The sequence below is a fragment of the Mustela lutreola genome, chromosome 10, assembly GCF_030435805.1.
Source record: "Mustela lutreola isolate mMusLut2 chromosome 10, mMusLut2.pri, whole genome shotgun sequence".
Taxonomy (NCBI): Eukaryota; Metazoa; Chordata; class Mammalia; order Carnivora; family Mustelidae; genus Mustela; species Mustela lutreola.
Window position 1 is genome coordinate 14,171,816 of NC_081299.1, and position 24,883 is coordinate 14,196,698.

The 24,883-nt window shown below is 49.8% G+C and overlaps 1 protein-coding gene across 6 annotated transcripts; it reads left to right on the forward strand.

Moving 5' to 3' along the window:
• Nucleotides 1-11,463: 11,463 nt before the first annotated feature.
• Nucleotides 11,464-21,242, forward strand: PLA2G2F (phospholipase A2 group IIF). 6 transcript variants are annotated; one of them, XM_059137118.1, is made up of 7 exons: nt 11,642-11,725; nt 12,400-12,452; nt 14,783-14,944; nt 15,734-15,878; nt 16,809-16,918; nt 18,987-19,153; nt 20,454-20,655. In XM_059137118.1, the coding sequence occupies exons 4-7, from the start codon at nt 15,775-15,777 to the stop codon at nt 20,508-20,510; spliced, it is 438 nt and encodes a 145-aa protein (XP_058993101.1). In that variant the 5' UTR covers nt 11,642-11,725; nt 12,400-12,452; nt 14,783-14,944; nt 15,734-15,774; the 3' UTR covers nt 20,511-20,655. The 6 variants fall into 6 exon arrangements, with proteins under 6 accessions (XP_058993096.1, XP_058993097.1, XP_058993098.1 ...); XM_059137119.1 differs by having other exon boundaries at nt 11,643-11,725; nt 14,823-14,944; XM_059137113.1 differs by lacking the exon at nt 14,783-14,944 and having other exon boundaries at nt 11,464-11,725.
• The last annotated feature ends 3,641 nt before the right edge of the window (nt 21,243-24,883 follow it).

Sequence of the window (24,883 nt, forward strand, 5' to 3'; positions counted from 1 at the left end):
GGGGGATGACTGTGGACACCAAGATATTCGTTTGGGGGATTTGGCTGGAGCCCCATGGAGAGGGCCATACGGAAGTTTCAGGCCTAGGCTACAGTCATGGGGTAGTTCCCAGGGAACAGAGGAGAGCAGACAGGGCACAGTGTGGAGCTGGAAGAATGTCCCCTCCTCTGAGCAGAGTAAGAGTGGCTCTGAGATGGGGTGGCCCCAATGAGTGTCTGAGAGCCTGCAGCTTTGGGGTGCTGAGACCTCCATGAATAGCTGTGTAGGTCACGTGGGGGAGCAGAAGAGAAGACTAGGAGAAGCCTGGGGCTCCCAAGGCTCCTACAGAGACTCCCAGAAATAACAGCAAGACTTTATTTGGGAACTAGGAGCTCAAGGGGGTTCTGACTTACGTGGGCTGGATAATAAACCAGAGGCATTTCTTACTGTCGAAATGACCCAGAGGCCCTGTGAGCCCTGGTAAAAGGGTTAGCTTGGAGGGATACACCATTAACTCCGTGGAAAATAACAGTGCTTTGCCTTGCACAAAGCCTTTGCTCTCACTCCCTCCTCAAAGCACAATTTAGATGCTGGTACTATTTGCTCACTTCCAGAGGGGTTAGTGGGACTTTAAAGGGTCAAACCACTCAAACAGAGGGCTAATCAGACCCAATGTCACTCCCAAGTCTGGTTTTTCTAGTGGGCTGTAGCTGTGGGCCATGTGGACAATGGCTGAATGGTGTCCTCCCTCAATTTACATATTGAAATCCTAGTCCCCGGTACCTCAGAATGTGGCCATATTTGGAGAGAGTCTTTAAAGATGTAATTAAGTTAAAATGAAGTCATTAGGGTAGGTCCTAATTCAATAGGACTCCTTTTAAGAAGGGGAACTTGGGACAGGGACTGGTAGCGAGGAACGACCATGTGAGGACCCAGGGAGAAGATGACCATCTGTAAACCAACGACAGAGACTTCAGAAGGAACCAACCCAGCTGACACTTTGATCTGCATCTTCCAGCCTCTGGAAGTATAAGAAAATAAATGTTGTTGAAGCCACCCAGCTTGTGGGATTTGTGATGGCAGCTGGAGCAGACTAACACAGGTGTTAAGGGAGCCCAGAGAGAAGCCTAACCCACGTAGGCTCCCTGGAGGAGGTGAGCTTCTATTAGTCATCATCCTCTTTCTTCTGCTTGCTCCCCTTCTCCACCCTGAGTGTACACACACAAACAGTGCCTGCAGTGCAGGGATCTGATCTGAGGGACTGGCGTGGTCCTCCAGACACTGCCTGTAGACAGGCCTTCCCTGACTCATAAGGCCCTCCGGTTTATTGCCTCAAGTATCCGCCTCCATGAAATGGGAGCAATGTCCTTTGATGCCTCACTTCCTCCACAGTCAGCTGTCTAATGATTAGGGATGACTTGGCAAAGCAATCATTATAGATATGGATATATAAAACATTTTTGTTATAAATGTAGAAGCCATCTGTTTTTTCTTAGAAAGGTTCTTTGTTTCTTTTAAAATCAACTTTACTGAGGTACGATTCACATAGAATAAAATGTACCAATAAATGCATCAAGTTCAATGAGATGTGTCAATGTACACATTGTTTCTTTTTAAAATCAGCTTTATTGAGGTATGATTTACATAGAATAAAATGTACCAATAAATGTGTCAAGTTCAATGAATTCTGACAGATGTGCACGACTGTAGAACCACATCCCCAGCCACCACAGGAAACACTTCCATTCCCCAAGAGAGTTCCCTCGGGCCCCCCTGGAGGTTGTGCTGTCCCATGGAACAGGGGTCCCCTCTTTTCAACTGCGGAGCTGGTATCTCGTTGTATGACTGTATATGTATATGTGTATGCATCACATACAAAATCCTTTTTCTGGTTGGTGAACACTTGGATCATTTATAATTGGGAGCTGTTAGGAATGTTTGTGTATATGTCTTTGTATGAACACGTGCTTCCTTTTCCCTTCGGTAAAAAGCAAGTGGTGGAATGACCAGGTCATATGGTAGGTGTATGTCTAATTTGGTAAGAAAGTGCCCATCTGTTTTTCAGAGTGGCCATACCATTTTACATTCCTTCCACAAGTACGTGAAAGTTCAGTTACTTCACATCATCCCCCAAATTTGGTACGGTCAGTCTTTTATCTTTTAGGCACTCTCATAAATGTGTAGTAGAATTTCATGTGGTATTAACTTTCATTTCCCTAATGCCTCATGAGCCTGAATACCTTTTGTATATGCTCATTTGTCAACTATTATCTTCCTTGGTGAAGAGTCTGTGCAAATCATCTACTCATTTTAAAAAATTGTGGTCTTTTCTTATTATTGAGTTTTGAGAGCTCTTTATATATTCTGGATATAAGTCCTTAATCAAATTTTTGCAATATTTTCTTCTGGTCTGTGACTTATCTTTTCATGCTCTTAGGAGCCTCTTTTAAAAAACGGAAATTGAATTTTCAAGAAGTTCAGTTTATTGGGTTTATTTTCCCTCTTATATGTTGTTCTTCTGATGTTGTAATAAGAAATCTGACTCCTCTGACACAAAGATTTTCTCCTATGTTTCATCTAGAAATTTTATAAGCTTAGGTTTTTACATTTAGGTCTGTGATCCATTTTTAAATATTTACTTTTATAAATATTTTATTAATATATACAAAACTAACATTTGGTATCCTTACCATTTCCAAGTGTACAGGTTAATGGTACCCAGGACGTTCACACTTTTGCAACCGTCATCACTGTCCATCCACAGACTGTCTTTCATCTTGCAAAACAAACCCTGCATCCTTTAAATATTAACTCCCCATCCCTTTCTCTCTCTAGTCCCTGGCCACCAACATTCTACTTTCTGTCTCTATGAATCTGGCTATTCTGGAGAACATCATAGAAGTAGAATCATATAGTGTTTGTCCTTTTCGTGACTAGCTTGTTTTACCTAACGTAATGTCCTCAAGTTTTATCCAGATGACATGAATCAGAATTTCCTTCCTTGTTAAAGCTGAATAATATGATCCATTAAAAAATGCCTTTAGGGTGCCTGGGTGGCTCAGTGGGTTAAGCCTCTGCCTTCCGCTCAGGTCATGATCTCAGGGTCCTGGGATCAAGTCTCACGTCAGGCTCTCTGCTCAGCAAGGAGCCTGCTTCCTCCTTTCTCTCTGCCTGCCTCTCTGCCTACTTGTGATCTCCCTCTCTTTGTCAAATAAATAAATAAAATCTTAAAAAATGCCTTTATCGAAATATAATTTCGGTCCCATACCATTCATTCATATTAAGTATACACTTTGGTGTATTTTTTTCTCTATATTCAGTTATGCAACCATTACCACAATCTAATTTACCACACCGCCCCCCAAAAAACCTTACTCATTAGCAGTCACTCTCTAACCCCCTCGGTCACACACTCCCTCCCCACCAACCTCCACCATACCCTCCCCATTCCCAGCCCCAGGCCGCCATGAATTTACTTTGTGTCTCTACAGATTTGCCTATTCTGGACATTTTATGTAAATGAAATGATATAATATGTGGCCTTTTGTAGCTGGCTTCTTTAATTTCACATACTTTTTCAAGGTTCATCCATGTTAGAATATGTTTCATCAATATTTTTTTTCCTTTTCATTGTTGAATAACAGTCCACAGTACAGATAAGACACATTTTATGTGTCAGTCCATCAACTGATGGACATTTAGGTTTTTGCGACTTCTTCGTTATTATGAATAATGCTGCTATGAACATCTGTGTGCAATTTTTTGTGTGTGTGTGGATGTGTGTTTTTATTTCTCTTCGGTATATAACCAAGAGTGGTATTGCTGGGTCGCATGGTGACTCCACGTTTAGTGCTCTGAGAACCCTTGAAGTGTTTTCCCAAAGTGGCTGCTCTGTTTCACATTCCCAGAGGCAATGTATGTGGGTTCCAATTTCTCCACATCTTCACTATTGCTTGCTGTCATTTGTCTTTTTTATTATAGCCATTTAGCGGATGTGAATTGGTATCACATTATGGTTTTTATTTGCATTTCCCTACTGACTAATGATGTTGAGCATCTTTTCATAGGATTCTTGGCCATTTGTTTCCTTCTTGGGGAGAAATGTCTATTCAAAGCCTTTGCCTATTTTCAAGTTGGGTTGTTATTTCTCGATTGCTGAGTTGTAAGAGTTCTTTTTATATTCTGGACACAAGTCCCTTATTAGGGATGTGCACGTATTTTCTCCTATTCTGTGGGTTGTCCTTTTACTTTCTCGATAGCATACTTCGCAGGGAAAAGGTTTTAATTTTAATGAACTTCAGTTTATCTTTTCCCCCCACTGTACTTTCATTGTAGTATCTAAAACTTCATCCAACCCAAAGCCACAAAGTTTTAATCCTATGCTTTCTTCTGAGTTTTGTAGTTTTAACTTTTCCGTTTAGATCTGTCATCCATTTGGAGTTAACTTCTGTGTATGGTGTGAGGAAGGGATCCAACTCCATTCTTTTGCATGTGGATATCCAGTTGTCTCTGCCCCATCTGTGGAAGGCTTTCCCTATTGAATTGTCTTGGCACCCTCATCAGACTATAATCCATTCTGATAAATTTTTGTATATAATGAGAGGCTTGAATGGATATTCTTTTTTTCTTTTTCCTTTTTTCCTTCCTTCCTTCCTTCCTTCCTTCATCCCTCTCTCTCTTTCTTATTGATTATTATTCTAGCACTATTGATTAATTATTCTAGCACTATTATTGAAAATCTATTCTTCCTCCATAGAATTGCCTTTGCATCTTTGTTGAAAATAAATTTTTCCAGGGGTGTCTGGGTGGCTCATCATTTAAGTAACCAACTCTCGATTTTGGCTCAGGTCATGGTCTTGAAGTCTGGGGATTGAGCCCTGTGTCAGGCTCCATGCTCAATGGCATCTGTTTGGGATTCTCCCTCCTTCTCTCCCTCTGCACCCCCTACCCCACTCATGCTCTCTCGCTCTCTCTCAAATAAGTAAAATCTTAAAATGTTTTTTCCATAATTGTGTAGCTTTGATTTTGCATCATCTATTTAGTTCCATTGGTCTTGTTGTCTATTTTGATACCAATGCACACTGTCTTGATTATATAATGTTACGAGCCTAAAATCAGATGATGTAAGTTCAACAACCTTGTTCTTCATTTCAAAGTTGATTTGATATTCTAAAGGTTTTTAAATTTTCATTTGAATTTTAGGACCAGCTAGGCAATTTCTATAAGAAAGGCCTATAGTATTTTAATTGGGAGTGCATTGGCTCTATAGAGCAAATGGGGAGAACTGACATCTTAACAACATGCAGTCTTCTGATTCATGAACATGGTATATCCCTGCATTTATTTTTGTCTTCCTTGATTGTCCTGAACATTGTTTTATAGTTTTCAGTGTACATCTTTTCCATGTATTTTATCAAATTTATCCCTAAATATTTCATATTTTTGGATATTATTATGTGTTTTTCAATTTCGATTTCCAGTTGTTCATTACTAATATATAGAAGTACAACTAATTTTCTTACAATTTATCTTCTATTACATAATGTTTTAAGCTCATTTATTAGTTCTAGTAGCTTTTTAAAGATTCTACAGTGTTTTTTACATGGACTGCCATGTTTATGCCGGTAGAGACATCTTACTTCTTCCTTTCCAATCTGAAAGTCTTTTATTTCTTTTCTTGCCTGGCTAAAACAAACAGTACAATGTTGAGTAGAAATGGTGAGAGTAGATATCCTCACTTTGTTCCTAATCTTTGGGGGAAGAGCAACCAGTCATTCACCATTAGTTATGATGTTAGTTGCAAAGGTTTTTTGTACATGTTCTTTTTCAAGCTAATGATGTTCCCTTCTATTTCAGTTTGCTGACTTTTTTTTTTAAATCAGAAATGGTTGTCAGATTTTGTCAAATGGGCTGTTTCTTTGTATTTATTAAAAATATCATATAGTTTTTATTTTTTAGTTTGTTAATATGGTTAATGACATTGGTTGATTTTTTTTTAGATTTTTTTAAAATTTTTTATTTTTTATAAACATATATTTTTATCCCCAGGGGTACAGGTCTGTGAATCGCCAGGTTTACACACTTCACAGCACTCACCAAAGCACATACCCTCCCCAATGTCCATAACCCCACCCCCCTTCTCCCAACTCCCCTCCCCCCAGCAACCCTCAGTTTGTTTTGTGAGATTAAGAGTCACTTATGGTTTGTCTCCCTCCCAATCCCATCTTGTTTCATTTATTCTTCTCCTACCCACTTAAGCCCCCATGTTGCATCACCACTTCCTCATATCAGGGAGATCATATGATAGTTGTCTTTCTCCGCTTGACTTATTTCGCTAAGCATGATATGCTCTAGTTCCATCCATGTTGTCGCAAATGGCAAGATTTCATTTCTTTTGATGGCTGCATAGTATTCCATTGTGTATATATACCACATCTTCTTGATCCATTCATCTGTTCATGGACATCTAGGTTCTTTCCAGTTTGACTATTGTGGACATTGCTGCTATAAATATTCGGGTGCACGTGCCCCTTCGGATCACTATGTTTATATCTTTAGGGTAAATACCCAGTAGTGCAATTGCTGGGTCATAGGGCAGTTCTATTTTCAACATTTTGAGGAACCTCCATGCTGTTTTCCAGAGCGGTTGCACCAGCTTGCATTCCCACCAACAGTGTAGGAGGGATCCCCTTTCTCCACATCCTTGCTAGCATCTGTCATTTCCTGACTTGTTAATTTTAGCCATTCGAACTGGTGTGAGGTGATATCTCATTGTGGTTTTGATTTGTATTTCCCTGATGCTGAGTGATATGGAGCACTTTTTCATGTGTCTGTTGGCCATCTGGATGTCTTCTTTGCAGAAATGTCTGTTCATGTCCTCTGCCCATTTCTTGATTGGATTATTTGTTCTTTGGTGTTGAGTTTGCTAAGTTCTTTATAGATTTTTGGTTGATTTTTAATGTAAAACTAACCTTCATTTCTGGGATAAACCCCACTTTCTCATGGTCTTTTTTCCTTCTTTATATTGCCAGACTCTTTGCTAATATTTTGTTAAGAATTTTTGTCTCTAGGGACCCCTTGGGGGCTCAGTTATTTATAAGTCTAGCTCTTGATGTCAGCTCAGGTCTTGATCTCAGGGTCATCAGTTCAAGCCCCACATTGGACTCGAAGCCCCAAATAATTTTTGCATGTATCTTTATGAGGGATATTAATCTGTAGTTTTCTCTTCTTGTAATGTCTGTATCTGGTTTTGGTATCAGAATAATCCTGGTTATCAGAATAAGTTAAGTGGAAACATTTCCTCCACTTTAATTCCCTGGAAGAATTTGCTTGAAATTGGTAATTATGGGCTGCATTTTGCCTCCTCCCCCCCATTTATATGTTGATGCTAACCCCCAATATCTCAGAACATGACTGTATTTGGATATATGGCTTTAAATGGGTGATTAAGTTAACATAAGGTCATTAAGTGATCCCTAATCCAATTGGACTGGTGTCTTTGTTTTTAAAAAGATTTATTTATTTATTTATGAGAGAGAGACAGAATGGGAGAGGGGCAGAGGGCGAGGGAGAGAATCTAAACCAGGCTCCCTGCTGAGTGCCGGATCTCACCACCCTGTGATCATGACCTGAGCTGAAATCAAGAGTCAGACTCTTAAATAACTGAGCCACCCAGTCACCCCTAGAGTGGTATCTCTATAAGAAGGGGAAATTTGGGGGCACCTGGGTGGCTCAGTGGGTTAGGCCTCTGCCTTCAGCTCAGGTCATGATCTCAGGGTCCCGGGATTGAGCCCTGCACTGGGCTCTCTGCTCAGCAGGGAGACTGCTTCCCCCTCTCTGCCTGCTTCTCTGCCTACTTGTGATCTCTGCCAAATAAATAAATAAAATCTTAAAGACATAAAAAAAAAAGAGGAAATTTGGACATAAAAGAGACAAGAGGGATGTACCCGTACAGAGGAAATACCTTGTGAGGACACAGAAATCAGATGGCCACCTGTAAGTCAAAGAGAGAGGCCCTCAGAAAGAAACCAAACCTGCCAGTGCCTTGATCTTGGATTTCTAGATGCAAGAACTATGAGAAAACAAATTTCTGTTACTTAAGTCACTCAATCCATGGTAGTTTGCTACAGTAGCTCTAGCAGTCTCATACAACTTGTATTATTTCTTCTTTAGTATTTGGTCAAATTTACCAGTGAAGTTATATGAACCTGGAATTTATTTATGAAAATGTTTTTTTATAAATCTTTCTTTCTTTCTTTCTTTCTTTCTTTCTTTCTTTCTTTCTTTCCTTCCTTCTTTATTTGACACACACAGAGAGAGAGAGCTAGAGAAGAAACACAGCAGAGGGAGTGGGAGAGGGAGAAGCAGGCCCCCCATGGAGCAGGGAGCTAGATGTGGGGCTTGATCCCAGGACCCCAGGATCATGACCTGAGCCAAAGGCAGATGCTTAACAACCGAGCCACCCAGGCGCTCCTATGAAAATGTTTTAATCTATGTATTTAATTCCTTTATTAGATATAGGGATAGTTCCAGATGTGTGAGCTTGTGTCTTTCAAGGAAATTGGCCTTTCCATCTTGATTATCGAATATATTGTCTTGCATTCATTTTAATAAAAAAAAAACACCAAGAAGAAAACAAAGCCACCAGTTATCCTACTGTCTAAAAATAACCATTACTCATGTTTTGCTGTATATTCTTCCAGATAATTCTTATATACGGGCACACCAACTTCCTTATTTCCCTCTGCCACCCCCCCCCTTTTTTTTTTTTTTAATAAAACTGTTATTACTCTTAATACCCAGGGTTTTTGTTTTTTGTATCACCACATTTTTGAAGACACAATTGTAGATAGATGTCTACTAATGTGCTTCACTCACCTCCTAACGGACGTTTGTTCTGATTTGTGGAGGGAGCACCGCAAAGAATGCCACAGTCTGTGCTCTCTGCATTGTGGCTGGGGACAACTCAGGTGTGCATCTTGGTTTACAGGCATAGCAGTGGAAGGACTGGGTTGGCCGGTTTATTCTTGACTTCTGGTGTGGAGTACCCTGTGCTTCAGGGGAAGTAGGGGGAGGGAAGAAGCCATCCCAACCCCTCCCCCCACCCCCCAGGGACTCACTGTCTCTAGAGAACAGCCCAAGCAGCACAGCCAGGGAGGGAATGTGAGATGGGAAAATGGCAAAAAGGCAGTTCAGAGGCTCTCAGGAGTCCCCCGCTCTGGCCATGGCCTCTTGCATAGATCAGCAGGTTGGAGCTGTATCTTCAGTGTGTGGACTGTATTGGGCCTTACTTCTTGGCTCTTGTTTCCTTCCTCGAGCGAGTGATATCATTAAGAGGTGTTTGCAAAGAAGCTTTGTGCAGACATGCTACAGCAGAGACCAGCTTCATTCTCCGGTCTTGCTACGTCCTCAGGGATCTCCCAGTCTGCTGGGGCCAATGCAGCCCCTGTCCCATGAGGAACCCCCCAGACATTTGGATAAAGTTCTAGCCCCCTGTTCTCTGGGATTCCCAGGCCGAGGGAAGGGTCAAGATCCACAACTCCAAACATGGACAGGTACCTACAAAGGAATGAGTAAGCAAGTGTGCGGTAGTACCTTCCGTGCAGGGACACGTGAGTGGGCGCAGTGGGGTTTGGGTACAGTCACTTTCTCGGAAAGAGGAGGCCTGGCATCCACAGAGAGGAAGTGGGCCAGGGGAGGTGGAGGCAGGGAGAAGGGGAACAAAGGCCACCTGGTTTGGCAGAACCAGAAGAGGAAGTTGGAAAAGTGAAGGGTAGGAAGGGAAGCCCCACGGGATCACTTCTGTCCCTTGTCAGCAAGTTTGGGGACGCTGGGGGACACAGGCTGGCATGAAGGTGGGAGAGGTGGTATGGGCTAATTTCCTAGAGTGTTCTTCTCTCCCTCTTCCTTGTTCCCCTTCCCAACATTTCAGCTCACCTCAAGGGCTGGAGAACAGGCTTCTGCTCAGTAGCAGTCAGATCTTTAACTGGGCCACAGATCTTTAACTTGCCACAGGTCCCGGATGACTGGACACCTGTCCGTGTGATCCTGACTTGGTGAGGCCCGGTTACAGCTGCAGACTCAGAAGCCAGGATAGGGAACCCTCCTGCTGGGCTCTCAGAGCGAAGAAGAGGGGGTGCTGAGTTCGAAGCCCTTGTCGGTGCAACTGTCCAAACCTTTGGGGGCTCCAGGGCTCCAGCCCTGTTCTTTTTTTTTTTTTTTTTAAGATTTTTTTATTTATTTATTTGACAGAGAGATCACAAGTAGGCAGAGAGGCAGACAGAGAGAGAGGGAAGCAGGCTCCCCATGTGGGGCTCGATCCCAGGACCCTGAGATCAAGACCAGGGGCTCAACCAACTGAGCCACACAGGCACCCCTCCAGCCCTGTTCTGTTTCTCTCCTGTCGCTCTCCTCCCACACACCTGCCACCCCCAAGAGAGGCGAATGGCAGCAACTCACAGGCCACCAGACTTTCAACTGGAGACAGCTATGCTCCCAAGGGTACCTCTAGAAATGTCTGGAGACAGTTTTTGGTTGTTACGACTTGGCAAGGTTTGGGGAGAGGAGCGTGGGGAGGGGGCCCCTGCTGGGTCTCAGGTCAGGGACGCTACCCAGCACTCTGGATGCCCAGGACAACCCCCAGTGGTGGGTTAGCCCAGTGGTGCTATGGCGCAGAAGACGGCTCCCAGAGCAGATGGGCTCGCCCTTTCAGATGACAGCTGGGGCGGGGGTGGCTTCCTCCAGTCCTCACAGATGTGCTGGCAGGTGTGGGTAGAGCATTCCTTACAGATTCTGGACCAGCACCCTTCCAGCTGTGCACGGATGCTTTACAGACATGGGCATAGCCACACAGAGAGCCCCTGACAGAGACTTCCTCTTTGACCAAGCCCTGCTCGGGCTCCCTTGAGCTCTTCTTCAAAGAGGGCTGGACTTTCAGACTCCTGTGTTCGTCTCTGCGCTGACCTGCATTCTCTCCAAGAACCTCTGGGAGCCAGCTCAGCCAGGAGCCCCCAGCCTCCATATCTGATCACCCCTGATGTCTGACAGGTGTCCCCATCAACCCCCACCCCCAGGTGATGTCACCCTGGCCTGTCCTTTACAGGAGTCCTGTCAGGTGGGTTTTGCTAGGATCCCCCCGCCCCTTTAGTAATTTTCCATCTGTTGACCCTGTATTTGGAGTCAGACACAGTCTCTGTCCCCCACCGAAGTGGCCCCACTTCTCTCCAATGCCCCCTTGTGCCAGACCCCCTGCCCTGTGCTTTAACAAATGTAACTAAATCATTTTTTGTTTCACATCCGTTTCAGGTGGGAACAGGGAAACCTCCAGGTGATTTTCCTTCCAGTTGTGCAGGGAGGGACCAGCTCCTGGGCAGGTGTGCAAACCCCCACCTGCACCCTCCCTGGGGCAGGGACCGTACCAGGCAGCTGTGGGCAGGGCGGTGGCTGTGGGAGGGAGGAGGTGGAGTCTCCTTTTTCTAGGGCAGTGTCACCAGCCTCCTGCCCAGGGGCACTGCCCCAGCGCTACCCTGCCAGTGCGTGTGGCCGTGTGAAGCTGGGGCCTGTCCCCGGAGCCTTCAGAGAGATCACAGACCTTACAAGCCCTATGTTGCTGGACCCCCAGAACACAGAACATGGCAGATGGGGCACAGGCCAACCCCAGAGTGTTCAGGAAGAAGGTGCTGGTTAGACATCTCTCTGGGTGGAGGGGCCCAAGCCTCAGGGCCTCTTCTCCTAGGAGAAGCTCCAGGTATGTGCCTACTACCCTGGGATGAAATCCTCCATGGGGAGAAGCAGGGATGGGGCTGGGGAACTGGTGCCTAGAGTTCATTTCTCCAGAAAGAAGAGCTCTAAGTCTCTGAGTGATGGCTGAGATATGTCACTGCATTTGCAGCACCAGAAGGGCCTTGGGATCATCTAGTCAATGCTCATGAGGCACTTGAGGCCCAGAGAGGGTAAGAGATCTACCCGAGGTCACACAGCCATTTGGAAGAATAGCCAAGTCTAGAATGTAGGGACCCAGGTCTCTTGGCTTCAAGTGCAAGACCCAGCCAGCAGGTTGGGTCATGTGACTTCCTGGAGTGTGTATGGAAAGGGGGTTGGTTCTGATCCGTGACAGTGGCCCGACCCCATGGGACAGTGAGCTTCCTGTCTTGGAAGCTGGTGCAGGAAGTGTACTCCTACTCAGGGTAAGAAGGAAGGAGGCTCCGGTGCCTCCTGGCTCTGCCATCCTGGGGACCATCCTTTCAGCAGATGCTGGGAAGGTGGGGAGAGCGCCCCACAGAGCCCGGGGAGCCAGGAACAGAGGCCTGAAGGGGCACCATTGATGGGGCCTCTAATGAGGCCCAGGAGGGAACAGCAGGCCCGGGGCTGCAGGAGAGTGGAAGGGACAGACCCAGGACTTGGACTTTTCTCCTCTCTCAGATCTAGCTTGGGTATGAAGAAGTTCTTTGCCATGGTCATCTTGGTCAGCAGCGGTGAGTAAAGGCTCTGGGGAGGCTCCTCTTTCTCTCCTGCTCCCAGACTTTCTCCTGTGACCTTGGGCACCTAGGTTCTCGAGCCACTGGCTGGCAACAAGCCTGTGGCCTGGGCTGCCTGTCTGGGCCACCAGGGAGCCCTTCATTGTCTTGGGGCTCTTTGTTCCCCTGGCCAGCCGTCAACACACCAGGGGCCCTTGGCTTGGCATTTACGAGCCTGCAAGGCGGCAGGGCCCAGAGCTGAGCAAGCGTCATAAAACGGTCGTGTTTGCTTAGGGCGTCTGGCCGCCCCGGGACAGCCTGGGTGTTTGTGTACATGTGTACATTAGACAAGAGGTAATGAGTTTGTGTGTGGCTGTAAGCATGTCTATCTCTGCGTGCAGAGGTGTGTCTCAGCACATGTCGGGAAAACGTGTAGGTGTATGTTAATTGGGACACTGGGACCGGCATGAGGTGTGTGTAGCAGGTATCTGTGAACGCTCAAGTCACTGGGGGTAGGGCCTGGGGGCCCCTCCTTTCCTGGGACTGCTGTTCCCAGGTGCACCGCCTGGGGACAGCTGAGGCTCCTGACACAAATATGGCCCCACACAACCAGGTGTCTTGGGGAGGTGGGAGGTGGCCAGACCCCTCGCTGACTTCTCCTCCTGCCTGTTATACAGCATCCAAACGCAGCCTGGTTTGAGGGAAAGAAAGAGACACCAGGTACAAAATAGGGTTCAACACGGCCAGAAGTGAGAAAGGGGGGGACTTGAATCGGCTGCTAACGTGATTGTTGTGTAGAAAACAAGCATCTGCCTTGAGCCCCAAGCGCTGGCCGGGGACTGCTCCCGAGCGTGGACTCCGTCTCTTCTGCTTGGAGCACGCGTGTGGGTTGTAGGGGCCGCATGTGTGTGTGTGTGCAGATGTGAGCCTGAGTGTGTGAGGTGTATGTGTGATCATGGGTGTGTTTGCGGGTGTGAAGTGTGTGAGGCGTTTGTGGGTGAGTATGAGCAGGACTGTGTATGTAACAGTGTGTATTCGTGTGGGGGATGTCTGTGAGCGTGTCACAGGTGTGTGCTTTGACACACGTGTAGTGTGTAGGGGCAAGTGTGAGTGTGCATCTCTCCTGAGGGTGCTGTCTGTGAGGTGGGGGAATGTGTGCAAGTGAAGTGTGTTTCTACGTGCACTATGCATGGCTGGGTGACTTGTGTGTGTCTGAGTGTGAGGCCGCTGGGCGTGAACACGTGACTGTGTATGAGGTACGTGTGGGTGAGTGTGTGCCCCAGAGTGTGGTGTGCAGAGGAGAGTCTGAAGTGTGTGTGTGTCCGTGGGAGTGTAAGGGGGTGTGTCCCTGTGCATGAGGTGTGGAGGGCTCTTGTGATCATGCCCACCTCGTATGGAGCTGCTGGTCAGGGCGCCCCGGGGAGGGAAGCTCCTCCACCCCCCACCCCAGGGTAACACCTGCGCGGCCAGATTGCAGTGGCAGGAGGCGGGGGCTTCGGGCCAGGGAGCCAGGAGGCCAGGACCCCACAGGGCACCCTGCAGGAGTGTGGTGTTCTCCCCAGCTTGGGCCATGGTGTCAAAGAGCTTATGCAACCTGCTTGCAGTGCCGCAGCGCTCAGGGAGAAACCTGTTTGCAAACCCTCGGGTGTCTGGGTTTGACTTCCAAGGTCAGATTCAAGATCGGACTCCCTGTGCTGCTCGGCACGCCCACCCTGAACCAGCTGCCGGAGGAAGGCCTGGGGGACAGAGGTAGCATCCGGTTTCTCCCTCCCCTCACCAACAGCCCTCACACCCTTGTGCAGCTCAGGGATGGGCTCAGGCCCACGGGACATGGGGTCCTGCCTCTCCCTGCCCCAAATCCCGCTGACACATGTACTTTGCTCTGCAGCATCCTCTTAAAGCCACTTGTCCCAACTCCTTCCCCATTTCCTCTCTCCTTTGCTCCTTATATTCTGTAATGACAAAAATCATCCAGCCAGCAGACAGGGAGGCTCAGGAAGAGCAGGGATCCCCAAGCCCATTAAATGGGGCTGCAGTGGCTCTCCTGCCTACGTGCGGGGTGGCCTCCCCCGAGAAAAGACTTAAGCACCTGGCTTGGGATTGACTCAGCGGTGAGCGTGGAGGAGATGCTGAGTCAGCACAGGCCCAGGGCCCAGGAGTCGGGGAGCAGGGGAGGGGAGAGTCTGCCAGGGTGGGCTGGCCTGGCAGGTGCGGGGAAGCTGCTGAGTTTGCTGGTGCGGGAAGGGGTCATTGTGCTATTGCTTCCTGCGAGACACAGACCAAAGGAGAAAGTGTGTGTGTGTGTGTCTGTCTGTGTGTCTGTCCATCTGTCTTTGCTGAACGACCAGAGCGCTGAATTGTCTCTGGCTTCATCGTGACTGGCACCAGGCCCAGGACTGTGGCAGGGACACTGAGTCCTTGCTGGAGGCAGAGAAACCCGACCAAGCCCAGGGCCCAGAACCAAAGCCCTGTGTTCAGGGGAGCACATGGCATTTGTGAACCCCGTTACGGTAAGTGGACTGGGCATTGGGGTCTCACTACCCGGGTCCAAGTTCTATCCCTACCAGTTTTGATAATGTTCTCGGGCAAGCTGCTGGGTGCTCTGGGCCTCAGTCTCCTCCTCTATAAAGTGGAGATAATAACACCACTCAGTGAGTTAATGCATGGGAGCGGCTTAGGACAGAGCCTGGCACAGAGCCCTCAACAAATAGCAACAATGATTACTTTCTAAGGCCCCTGGTGCCTCACGGTTGTGGTTGTTCGTTTGTTTGTTTTAAGATTTCATTTATCTAGGGGTGCCTGGGTGGCTCCGTGGGTTAAAGCCTCTGCCTTCGGCTCAGGTCATGATCCCAGGGTCCTGAGATCGAGCCCCTCATCGGGGCCTCTGCTCAGCAGGGAGCCTGCTTCCTCCTCTCTCTCTGCCTACTTGTGATCTCTGTCAGTCAAATAAATAAATAAAATCTTAAAAAAAAAAAGGATTTCATTTATCTATTTGAAACAGAGAGAGTATGAGCAGGGAGAGAGGGGTAGAGGGAGAGAGGGCAAGCAGACTCCCCGCTGAGTGGGGAGCCCAACGCGATGTAGCACCTGATCCCAGGACCCCAGGATCATGACCTGAGGACCACCCAGGAACCCCCTGTCACAGCTTTTTATACATGGCTTCCCTTCCTGCCTGTGCTCACCTTCCCTCCCGCCCCCCTTCCCTGGCCCTGGGGTGTGGGGAGGACAGTCACTCAGATGGGGCAGGGGTGGGCACCCACCAGGCAGGACACTCACAGCACCCCTTGATTTTCTTGCAGTCCTGCCCGAGGCCCACGGCAGCCTGCTTAACTTGAAGTCCATGGTGGAAGCCATCACGGGGAGGAACGCCATCCTGTCCTTCGTGGGTTACGGCTGCTACTGTGGGCTGGGAGGGCGCGGGCTGCCCATGGACGAGGTGGACTGGTAGGTCCCAGAGCGCCTGCGCTGCTGTTGTGTCAGGACAGGGAGGGGAGACAGTGAGGGTTGGACTGGTCTCCATCTCTGACAGATGGGAGAGGACTCTTTCCCCAAAGGATGAGCCTGGTCCAATGAGTTAGTGACCTTGACTCATGCCCTCCTCCACTGTCGTGGATGCTTTCTACTGTCCTTCTCCAAGTCTTGGTCTTGGAGGCATTTGAACTTTGCACTCTTGCCAGGAAAGAAACATTGACCTGCCCCCAAAGCACATGGGAGCAACGAACACACAGCTCACGCTCAGCAAAAGCAAGGACTGTGACCCCTCTCGCCCCCATCACCCTAAGGGGCTCTGATGGAGGGCTTGAGCTTCTTCCATCAGACTGCTGACTGAAGCCATGGTTACTTTCTGCTCCTATCTCCCCAGAAGCAGCCAGCACTAAGTCTGGCATCATGGGGGGCAGGAGACGGGGGGGAGACTTGATAGATGCATGTTGACTGATTGCCTTCCTCCACCAGAGGGGATGGAGTTGGCCACACTACATTTGCTTCCTGTCCCTGCAACTTTGTCTCTCCCTGGCCATCCCGCATAGCCAGGCATGGCCCCTTCTTATAGCCAGGCAGGCTCCTTGGACACTGACTGAGCCCTGATCCTCTTTCCCATCCTGATGGCATTGCCAGAGAGCCTGACGCTTCCTGCCTCCTGCAGCTGCACTCAGGGCTCTCAGGGGGAAAGGTGGGAGGCAAGATCATGGGCAAGAAACTGGGGCACTGGCCGGGCTCTGCCGGGCTGTGTGACTTCAGTCATGTGATTGCCCCCTCTGGGCCAGAGTCTGCAGGTCTGATCTGTAAGGAACTGGTACAGAGAGTTGGGATCTCTGACAGTAGGAGACAGGCCAAGCCTGCCTACATCGCCTGTTCTTTTCCACCTGCCCCGAGGTGCTGCCACGCCCATGACTGCTGCTACCAGAAGCTCTTTGACCTGGGCTGTCACCCCTATGTGGACCACTATGAGCACACCATCGAGAATAATACTGAGGTCGTCTGCAGTGAGTTCTCCCCTTGCCATTCCCTCCTCCCCAACCTAGGAGAAGAGCTTAGATTGCCAGTCCCTCTCCCCACCACCCTGTGTGCACAGTTGCCAGGCAACAGACAGGGTGCCCAGTTAAATTGGAGTCTCAGATAAACAATGAAAACTATTTTCACATCATTCTGTCCTAAATATTGCATGGGACATACTTATACTAAAAAAATTCAATGTTAGCATAAAATCAATTACTGTTAGTATAAAAGTAAGAATTAGCATAAGTATATCTCATGTAATATCTGGGATATACTTATACTAAAATATTTACTGTTCGTCTGAAATTCAAATTAGCCAGGCCCCTTGTTCTTGTTCGTTAAATCTGAGAACCCCAGCCATGGTCCTCATCCTGATGTGCTCAGCCTGAATGAGTACCCTCATTCCCTGATCCTTGATTCCTCAGCTTCTCGGGGTTTAAGGAGCAGTTCTAAGTCAGTGGGTCTGGGCGAGGGCCCAGAAATCTGTTTTTAACCAGGTCCTCTGGTGATGGTGAGACTTTGTGACATGCTGACCTGGGTTCAAACCTGGATTCTGCCAGAACCTCCTGCTGGGTGTAACCCTACCCAAGGTGTTCCCTTACCTGGCCTCAGTCTCTCCATGAGTCCTTGGAAGAGTTTGGATCAGAACAGACTTATTTCTTTCTAATTCTGCCTTTGGGACCCTGCTGGAAGATGGCCTCATCCTAGGATGCTCAGTGTTTCCAGGATTTAAGCGATGAGAACCAGGCCTGGCAACATTCCCTCCCTTGCCATGGACTTTCCAGGCCATTGCTCAGTTGAGGGATGTGGCATCCAATTTAATGGCTCAAGTGTCCCTGCCCTCTCTCCCCTTAGGTAGCAGGTGCCTCCTGGCCCGGCCCCATGGGCAGCCCTGGGCTCCCCTTTGTCTCCTTGGCTTAACCAGGTTCTGCTCACTATTCTTCAAGCTCACCAGCAAGCCCAGATTTGCAAAGAAACCCCAAGTCTCCTGTTCTCTGGTGGGGAACTGGGCTCAGGTGGGGCCCTCTGGGAGCTGAGGTCCCTGTATTCTGCTATTCAAACAGTGGATTGGCGGGGCTGGCTTGGGAGAGTGGGGTGGTCCCTCATTAAAGCATTTTAGGGATCCCCAAAGGCAGTGGACTAACCCAAGCAGTGGTTTTCACGTTGGGTTTTGGGGGCTCCTAAGGTCATGGGGAGTCAGGGGATGGGGGTCCTCTAAGTGGTCCAGCTGGCCCCGTTAGCCCATCTGATAGCCTAAGTGCTTCTCTTTAGGCCATTTGATACATTAGCCTCCTGCAAAGAGTTTCATTTAAGAGCAAGGATTCTGCTGATGCAAAGTTTGAGAAGTATGCACACCACTGAGCTGGGGGCAGTTCTCAAAGAGGGTTCCCTGACCCAGCAACATCGCTATCACCTAGGAACTTGCTAGAAATGCAGATTGTCGGGCCCCATGCAGACCAAGTGTACCCGAAGCCATGGGGCCTGGGCCCAGCAGTCTCCGTTTCCATAAGCCCCCGGCAGATCCCCAGGCAGCCCTCAGGTCGATACGGCCAGGGTGGAGGGTTTCTGGGCGCTCACAACACTGGCAGCAATGGTGGCAGTGGGAGCAGTGACTAGGTCTTAAGCCTTTGCCCGTGGGTGGCCCTGCGCCAGGTTCTTTAGGAAGCCAGCCTTCCACGGAGGCTCCTTACCACCAGCTACCTCCAAGGGCAGGGGTCCTGTGATTCCGTGATGGAAGAGAGGAGGCCCCGGGGCAGGGAGTTCCTGACCCCTGAGTGTTTGGCCCAGCTCTGCCTTAGATTGGCTGGGTGACTTAGGTAAACCAGTCCCCCCTTTTCTGTGCCTGCCTCAGTTTCCCCATCTATAAAGTGGCCCATTGGACTTCAGGGCTTCTCCGATTGAAGCGCACCCCAGAGCCACTGGCAGGGCGGTGGACGCAGATGGCGGGGCCCACTGAGCCGTGGGCCAGGGGTGAACCCCCAGTGAGGTTCTGCTGCCCGTCCCCCCACCATGGGACCACCTTCTGAGGCCCACTAGAACCTCTGCCCCGCGCAGGTGAGCTCAACGAGACGGAGTGCGACAAGCAGACGTGCGAATGTGACAAGAGTGTGGTTCTGTGTCTCCGGAACCATACGTACAACGAGAAGTATCGAAACTACCTCAACATCTACTGTCAGGGCCCCACGCCCAACTGCAGCATCTACGAGCCACCGCCCGAGGAGGTGGCCTGGAGACACACTGACCCCACTCCCCCTGCACCTCCCTAGTGCCCTCTGGGGACAAGACAGACTGAGCAGGGGGAGCTGGGGCGGGGCGAGACTGGGAGTCCAAGGACTGTGAGACAGGCTCCCAAGGGCTCGGGAAGGCCTGGGCTCTGACTGTGGCCCCCAGGCTGGTCCAGCCTGGCCCTGGGTGTGGCCATGTTCTGCCACCGGTCCTAGACTTGGCAGAGAACATGCAGCTTGTTGGGGCTTCTCCTGAGTGTGGAAGGCAAGGCCTGAGAGAGAGGAGGTCCCCTGAGTGGGGCCTCTGCTCCTGGCCACAGCCTGACTTGTTCGGCCTCACCCTCCAGGTTGGACCCCGGGGACTTAGAGACTGAGAGTTTTAGCTGCCGGCACAACCTCAGAGCTTGGTGTGTTCTCAGACAGGTTGCCAGACCGATGGCGGGCTGGTCCCAAGGTCTGGGCTCTGGAGGCCTCCTGGCTGCCCCTAGGAGGACTCAGGGTGACCCTTGCTTTCTCCCTGGAGCTCCAGGGTAGGTGGACCAGAGTCAGAGGTGGCCCAGACATCAGAGGGTGACCACAGTGCTTAGCGTCTCTGCCCCAAAGTCTGGCCTCAGAGCGGTCTCCAGGGCTCCGACAGAGCCCACATTCCTAGTGGCACTCCCCTCGGTGCAGGGTAACCCAGATGGGGGCACCGATATGTCCCCAAGAACTCACAGTTCTTCCCCTGCCTCCCTGCTGAGCCGGGCCTGCCATAGGGCATGGCCCAGAGGAGCTCCCAACCCCAGGCTCCTGGGACCCTGGCAGACGTGGAGGCGACAGGGCTGTCCCCCCATTCCCACACCTCCTGTCCTGCAGCAGCCAGGCCAGTGGGTGGAGAGACCCCAAACCCCTCTCTCCCTGCCAGGGAGAGACGAGGCTGCACCCTGGGGTCCGAAGTCCTCTCCATGGGGAGGAGGCCGAGGGCGGGGACCCACCTCCGTGAAGGGGGAGACAAAGGCAAGAGGGACCGGGTCCAGGAAGGAGGCTGTGGGGAACATTCAGGAAGGCCGTGGGGAGGCAGCAGCATGCAGAGGGATGAAAGCGGAGAAAGTGGGAGAGAGGTGGGGCCCAGAGGCACCCAGACCTGAGGGGTCTGGGTAGGAGAAGCGCGGTAAAGGAGCCTGGGTTGCAGGACCCTCCTTGGGCCCAGGTTCCCACTGAGCCGGTGGGACTGTGGGCCGAGGTGGAGGAGGGTCAGCCTCGGTGGGGGGGTGGGTGCAGCTTTCTTGACTCTGCGCCAGCACTGCTGTTTCTCCAGGTGCACCCTCCCCTGTCTTGCCTGCCTCACCTCCTGACCTCAGCGGCCTCCAAGTAACCAGCACGCCCTGCCTCACCCTGATGACCCCCTGGCCCAGCACTGTGACTCACCTGGACACCGAGAGCAGCCACCAGGAGCTCGCCCTGCCCTGCCAGCACCCCGTAGGCTGCTGTCAGCAGGCATGGCCAAGAAAGCTGGAGGCAAGAGAGGCATGGGGGTAGGGAGAGACTGCCCACCCCCCAAACAGCAGGACGGGGCAGACGCCTTGCCTAGTGGCACCTTCTAGAACACCGGCCTCGGAGACTAAAGATGAAGCCGTTGGCGTCAGCTGTCACTGTGCGTGAGAGGAGGCCCTTCCACCGCTCACCTCCCTCTGACGTGGTGGCCGTGGTCTGCTGTGAGCCTCATCGCTGACGTCTTCCAGCTAACGAACTACCCTCTCCTGGCTGTCTTGGGAGGGCCCGTTATCTCTGAGCCGAAGCTCCCACCAAGCCAGGGGTGGGACCACGATGGGGCACCCAGTGTCCCCGCTGGACTTGGGGTCTGCAGAAGCCTCCACCCTTCCCCCGTGGGGGCCCAGGTTTTGGGCTGTGCCTCTCCACCTTGCACATGCCTCCACCACAGAGAGTCTGGGCCCATGTGTTGGGAGTAGGTTCTTCTGGCCAACAGTCTTGCCTGCTCCCCCCCTCACCTTGCCCCGGCCTGTTCAGGATGCTGCACCCCAGAGACACTCCCTAGGACTCAGCACGCCCTCCTCAATCTAATAAAGTCATCCTGCCTCAGTTTCCCCCTGCTGGTCCTTTTCTCCTTGGCTGGGTGCGCACTGACCAGGCATCAGGGGAGGGCACAGAGACTCCCTCCAGGGTTTGGAGCTCTGGGGAAAGCTCTGGGAAAACACCCAGCATCTGGCATGGCCTGTCCCCTTCCTGCCCCGGGGCCTGGAGGCAGTGGTCCCGCTCTAGCAGAGAAGCGAGTATTAGGAAGGCTGGAGAGTGGTGTGTTGCAAGGGCTGGATGACGATAACTGTTGGGCTGGGTGCTTGTCAGGCATCAATCTCCACCCCGTCCTTTACGGCTGAACATCTGAGGCCCAGAGAGGGAAAGTAACTTGTCCAAAGACACAGGTTGTCAGTGATGGGGCTGGGTCTGACTCCTCAGGGTCAACTTTTTTTATTTAAGATTTCTTTTCTTTATGTATTTATTGGGGGAGGGAGCAGAGAGAGAGAGAGAGAGATAAGCAGACTCAGAGCTGAGTACAGAGCCCAACTTGGGGCTTTCTCACATGACCCTGAGATCATGACTTGAGGCCAAAACCAAGAGTAGGACACTTAACTGATAAAGCCAGACAGACACCCTGCATCTGACTTTTAACTGCCCTTCCTTGCACTTTCTTAATGATGACCTGTGCAGCTGGGCACAGTGGAGCCAGCAACTGAAAATCCACAGGACACCAAGTCCCGGTCCCCCCCCCCCCCAAGCCCCTTCTTTGATTTAAGTCCCTTCCCTGTTGTGGGCATCAGTTTCCCAATGTGCAAGGGGACCAGAGGAACTGTTCCCCAAAGCCATGTGTTTTCCTGGGCACATCTGGAATGATCTCTGGGGCTCTGCTCCCCACCACCTCAATCTTCCATTGAACAGCTCTGCTTTGCCTCTATTATGTACTGAGCTTTCACACGAACTACTGTAAGAAGAAAGAGACACTCTTTATTAATTTCTTTCAAAGCTTGAAAGCTCCTGGACAAGACTGTCCGTTGGTTCATTCATTCAATGGACCTGTACCGATGCTCATCGGGAACCGGGTGGGGGGGGTATATCTCTGATCAGTCTCAGACTCTACCCAAGGAAGCCCAGAGGCTGGCGGTGGGGGCAACCTGAGAAAACCTGGCCGTACGGGGCCAAGTGGTGTCATGGGAGCTTGGGGAGCATGGAGACTGAAGCCCCAAGTGTGTCCGTGGCAGTCCCAGAAGGGACCGCGCACGGGAGAAGGGGTGGGGCTCCCAGTATCTGATCAAATTCCTTCCCCTCCCCCATTTCCCAGGTGGTCTTCCGTCCACCAGCCTCTCTCCCTGCTCCTTGGCGATACGTCCCCATCTAAGAAAAGGGAGTGTTCATAATTGTCTTACTGAGAATGAGAGCCCAGTTCCATATGGGCCCTTGTTGCAATAGTTCTTGAATAGAATCTGTTTCTACCACCGAAACGACTGTCTGGCTCTGGTTTTCTTTTCTTTTCTTTTTTCTTTTTTAAAAGATTTTATTTATTTATTAGACACACACAGAGAGATCACAAGTAGGTAGAGAGGCAGGCAGAAAGAGAGGGGGAAGCAGGCTCCCTGCCGAGCAGAGAGCCCCATGCAGGACTCGATCCCAGAACCCTGAGACCATGACCTGAGCCGAAGGCAGAGGCTTAACCTACTGAACCACCCAGGCGCCCCTGGCTCTGGTTTTCTAACCGCCGTGGTGCCATGACTCGTGTGAGAACAGAGTCATCATACTGGGCCCTTTGCCATGTCACCCAGGACCCCAAGCGGACATCCTGAGGCTTTCGTCTTCAGCCCTGACTGATTGATGGGGGATCCACTGTGAGCCCCACCCCTGAGCCGGGGCTCTGTGTAAAGGTCCACTGAGGCCCGGCAAGGATAGGTTTTGGTTCTTAAGGTTCTGAGTACACTCTGTGAAGCCGGATGAGAGGTATAGGCTACTTTGTTTGACAGAGACCTGCTGGGCTGCAAGTCTTTCTTCCTGGCCCTTTCGAGTGGGGATCCACTCCCTGACTCCCGAGGCTGGAATACTTTTCCTGGTTCTTGGAATGCCTCTCTCTTCTATTTGATCCTGCTTCTTCCAAGGAAACTTCTCAGCTGACTCAAGCGCACCCCTCTCCTTCCTGACCCTCTGCTGAATTTGGAAACTCACTGCTTCCTCTAAGACCTCTCCGTTCCCACGCCCCGCACCCACACCTTCTTTGAGCCTCCCTTCAGCCCCCTTGTGTCGTCTTATATGATGCCTTCGAACCCCTGCCTCCTCCTTCCCTCTGCCTGCCCCTGCCAGACCTTTTCCCTGCCCAGGCCAGCCCTTTGGGTCCTTGCATATTTAGCTCTCTGCCTCCGTAAGCATTTCTTAAGGGACTCTGGGACCCCTAGAAGCAACCACCTAAAGCTAAGAAGGAAAATGCTCTTTGGAAACAACTAGATATTTTATTCATTTAGAAGGGCTTTGGAGACATCCCAGCAGCTGCTTGACGTCCCCTCAAATCTCTCCCTTAAAATGTATTCCATGGCCTCCTTAAAACTACACATTGGAGTGGGGGGGCACCTGAGTGGTGCAATCAGTTGAGCTTCCGACTCTCGATTTTGGCTCAGGTCATGATCTCAGGGTCGTGGGATCGAGCCCCGCATCATGTTGCCCACTCAGTGGGGAGTCTGCCTCTCCCTCTCCCTCTGCCCCTCCCCCGTTTGTGCCCCCCCCCAAATAAATAAATAACCTCTTTTTAAAAAAATTACATATTGGGGCAACTGAAAAGCTTAAAAGTCTCTGCCACAAACACCAGTGAAAATCTTAGCTCTCATGCTGAATACACAACCTCAGCTTGTCCCATCTGCCAGAAACACAATTCAGATAAAGAATACACAACGGAGTGAAGACCAGATCCAACTATTTTGTATAAATCAGAGAGCGTGCATCACTAGGTTTTGCTATTCATGGGCTAAATTTTTAGAGAGAAACTGGTAAGGTCTCTGTCTGCCTGTAAAATAGTTTGTGCGTGTGTGTGAATGTATGTAATATATATGGGATATCATTCTATTCAAGATAGCATTGCCAGATTAATTCACGACATCTCTTCACGGAGCTCTGTTCAAAGGGGCTTGGATAGAAATCAGCACTTCTGTTAATTAAGTATTCCTAAATCACACAGAAATCTAGCAAAGAACCCAGGTATTTTCCAAGCCCATACGATTCGAGCAAATCTTGGCTTAATGGCATTGGTGGAACAAAAACAGAAATGTCTTCCGATTTACCAGCAGGAAAGGACGATATGAGCATATGTTTCATTCTACTGGGGTTTAGTAGTTAAATAGATAATGTCATACCGACTAGGTATTTAAGATTATAAAAAATTATAAACTGAACCTAAGGAAAAAATGTCTAAGTCAAGGTGCAGTAAAAGTGAGTTGCTTGATATCTGTTCATTTGTGTTGATCAAGCACTGCAGAAAACAGAAAACCCGTGTCTGTAGGTTGTTTAGGTTTTGGTTTCTACAATGTTTGCCTAACGGGCAGGTACTGTTAATATAGTTAAGGGAAATAGCTTGAGATGCTAGAGAGTTTTGCTTGATGTTCTTCTATGCTCGCCTAAGAACAGCTTCCATAATTTTTTTAGTAGCTTGCCATCTTTTTTTAAATAATTTTTGAATTTTTTTATTAGCATATAATGTAT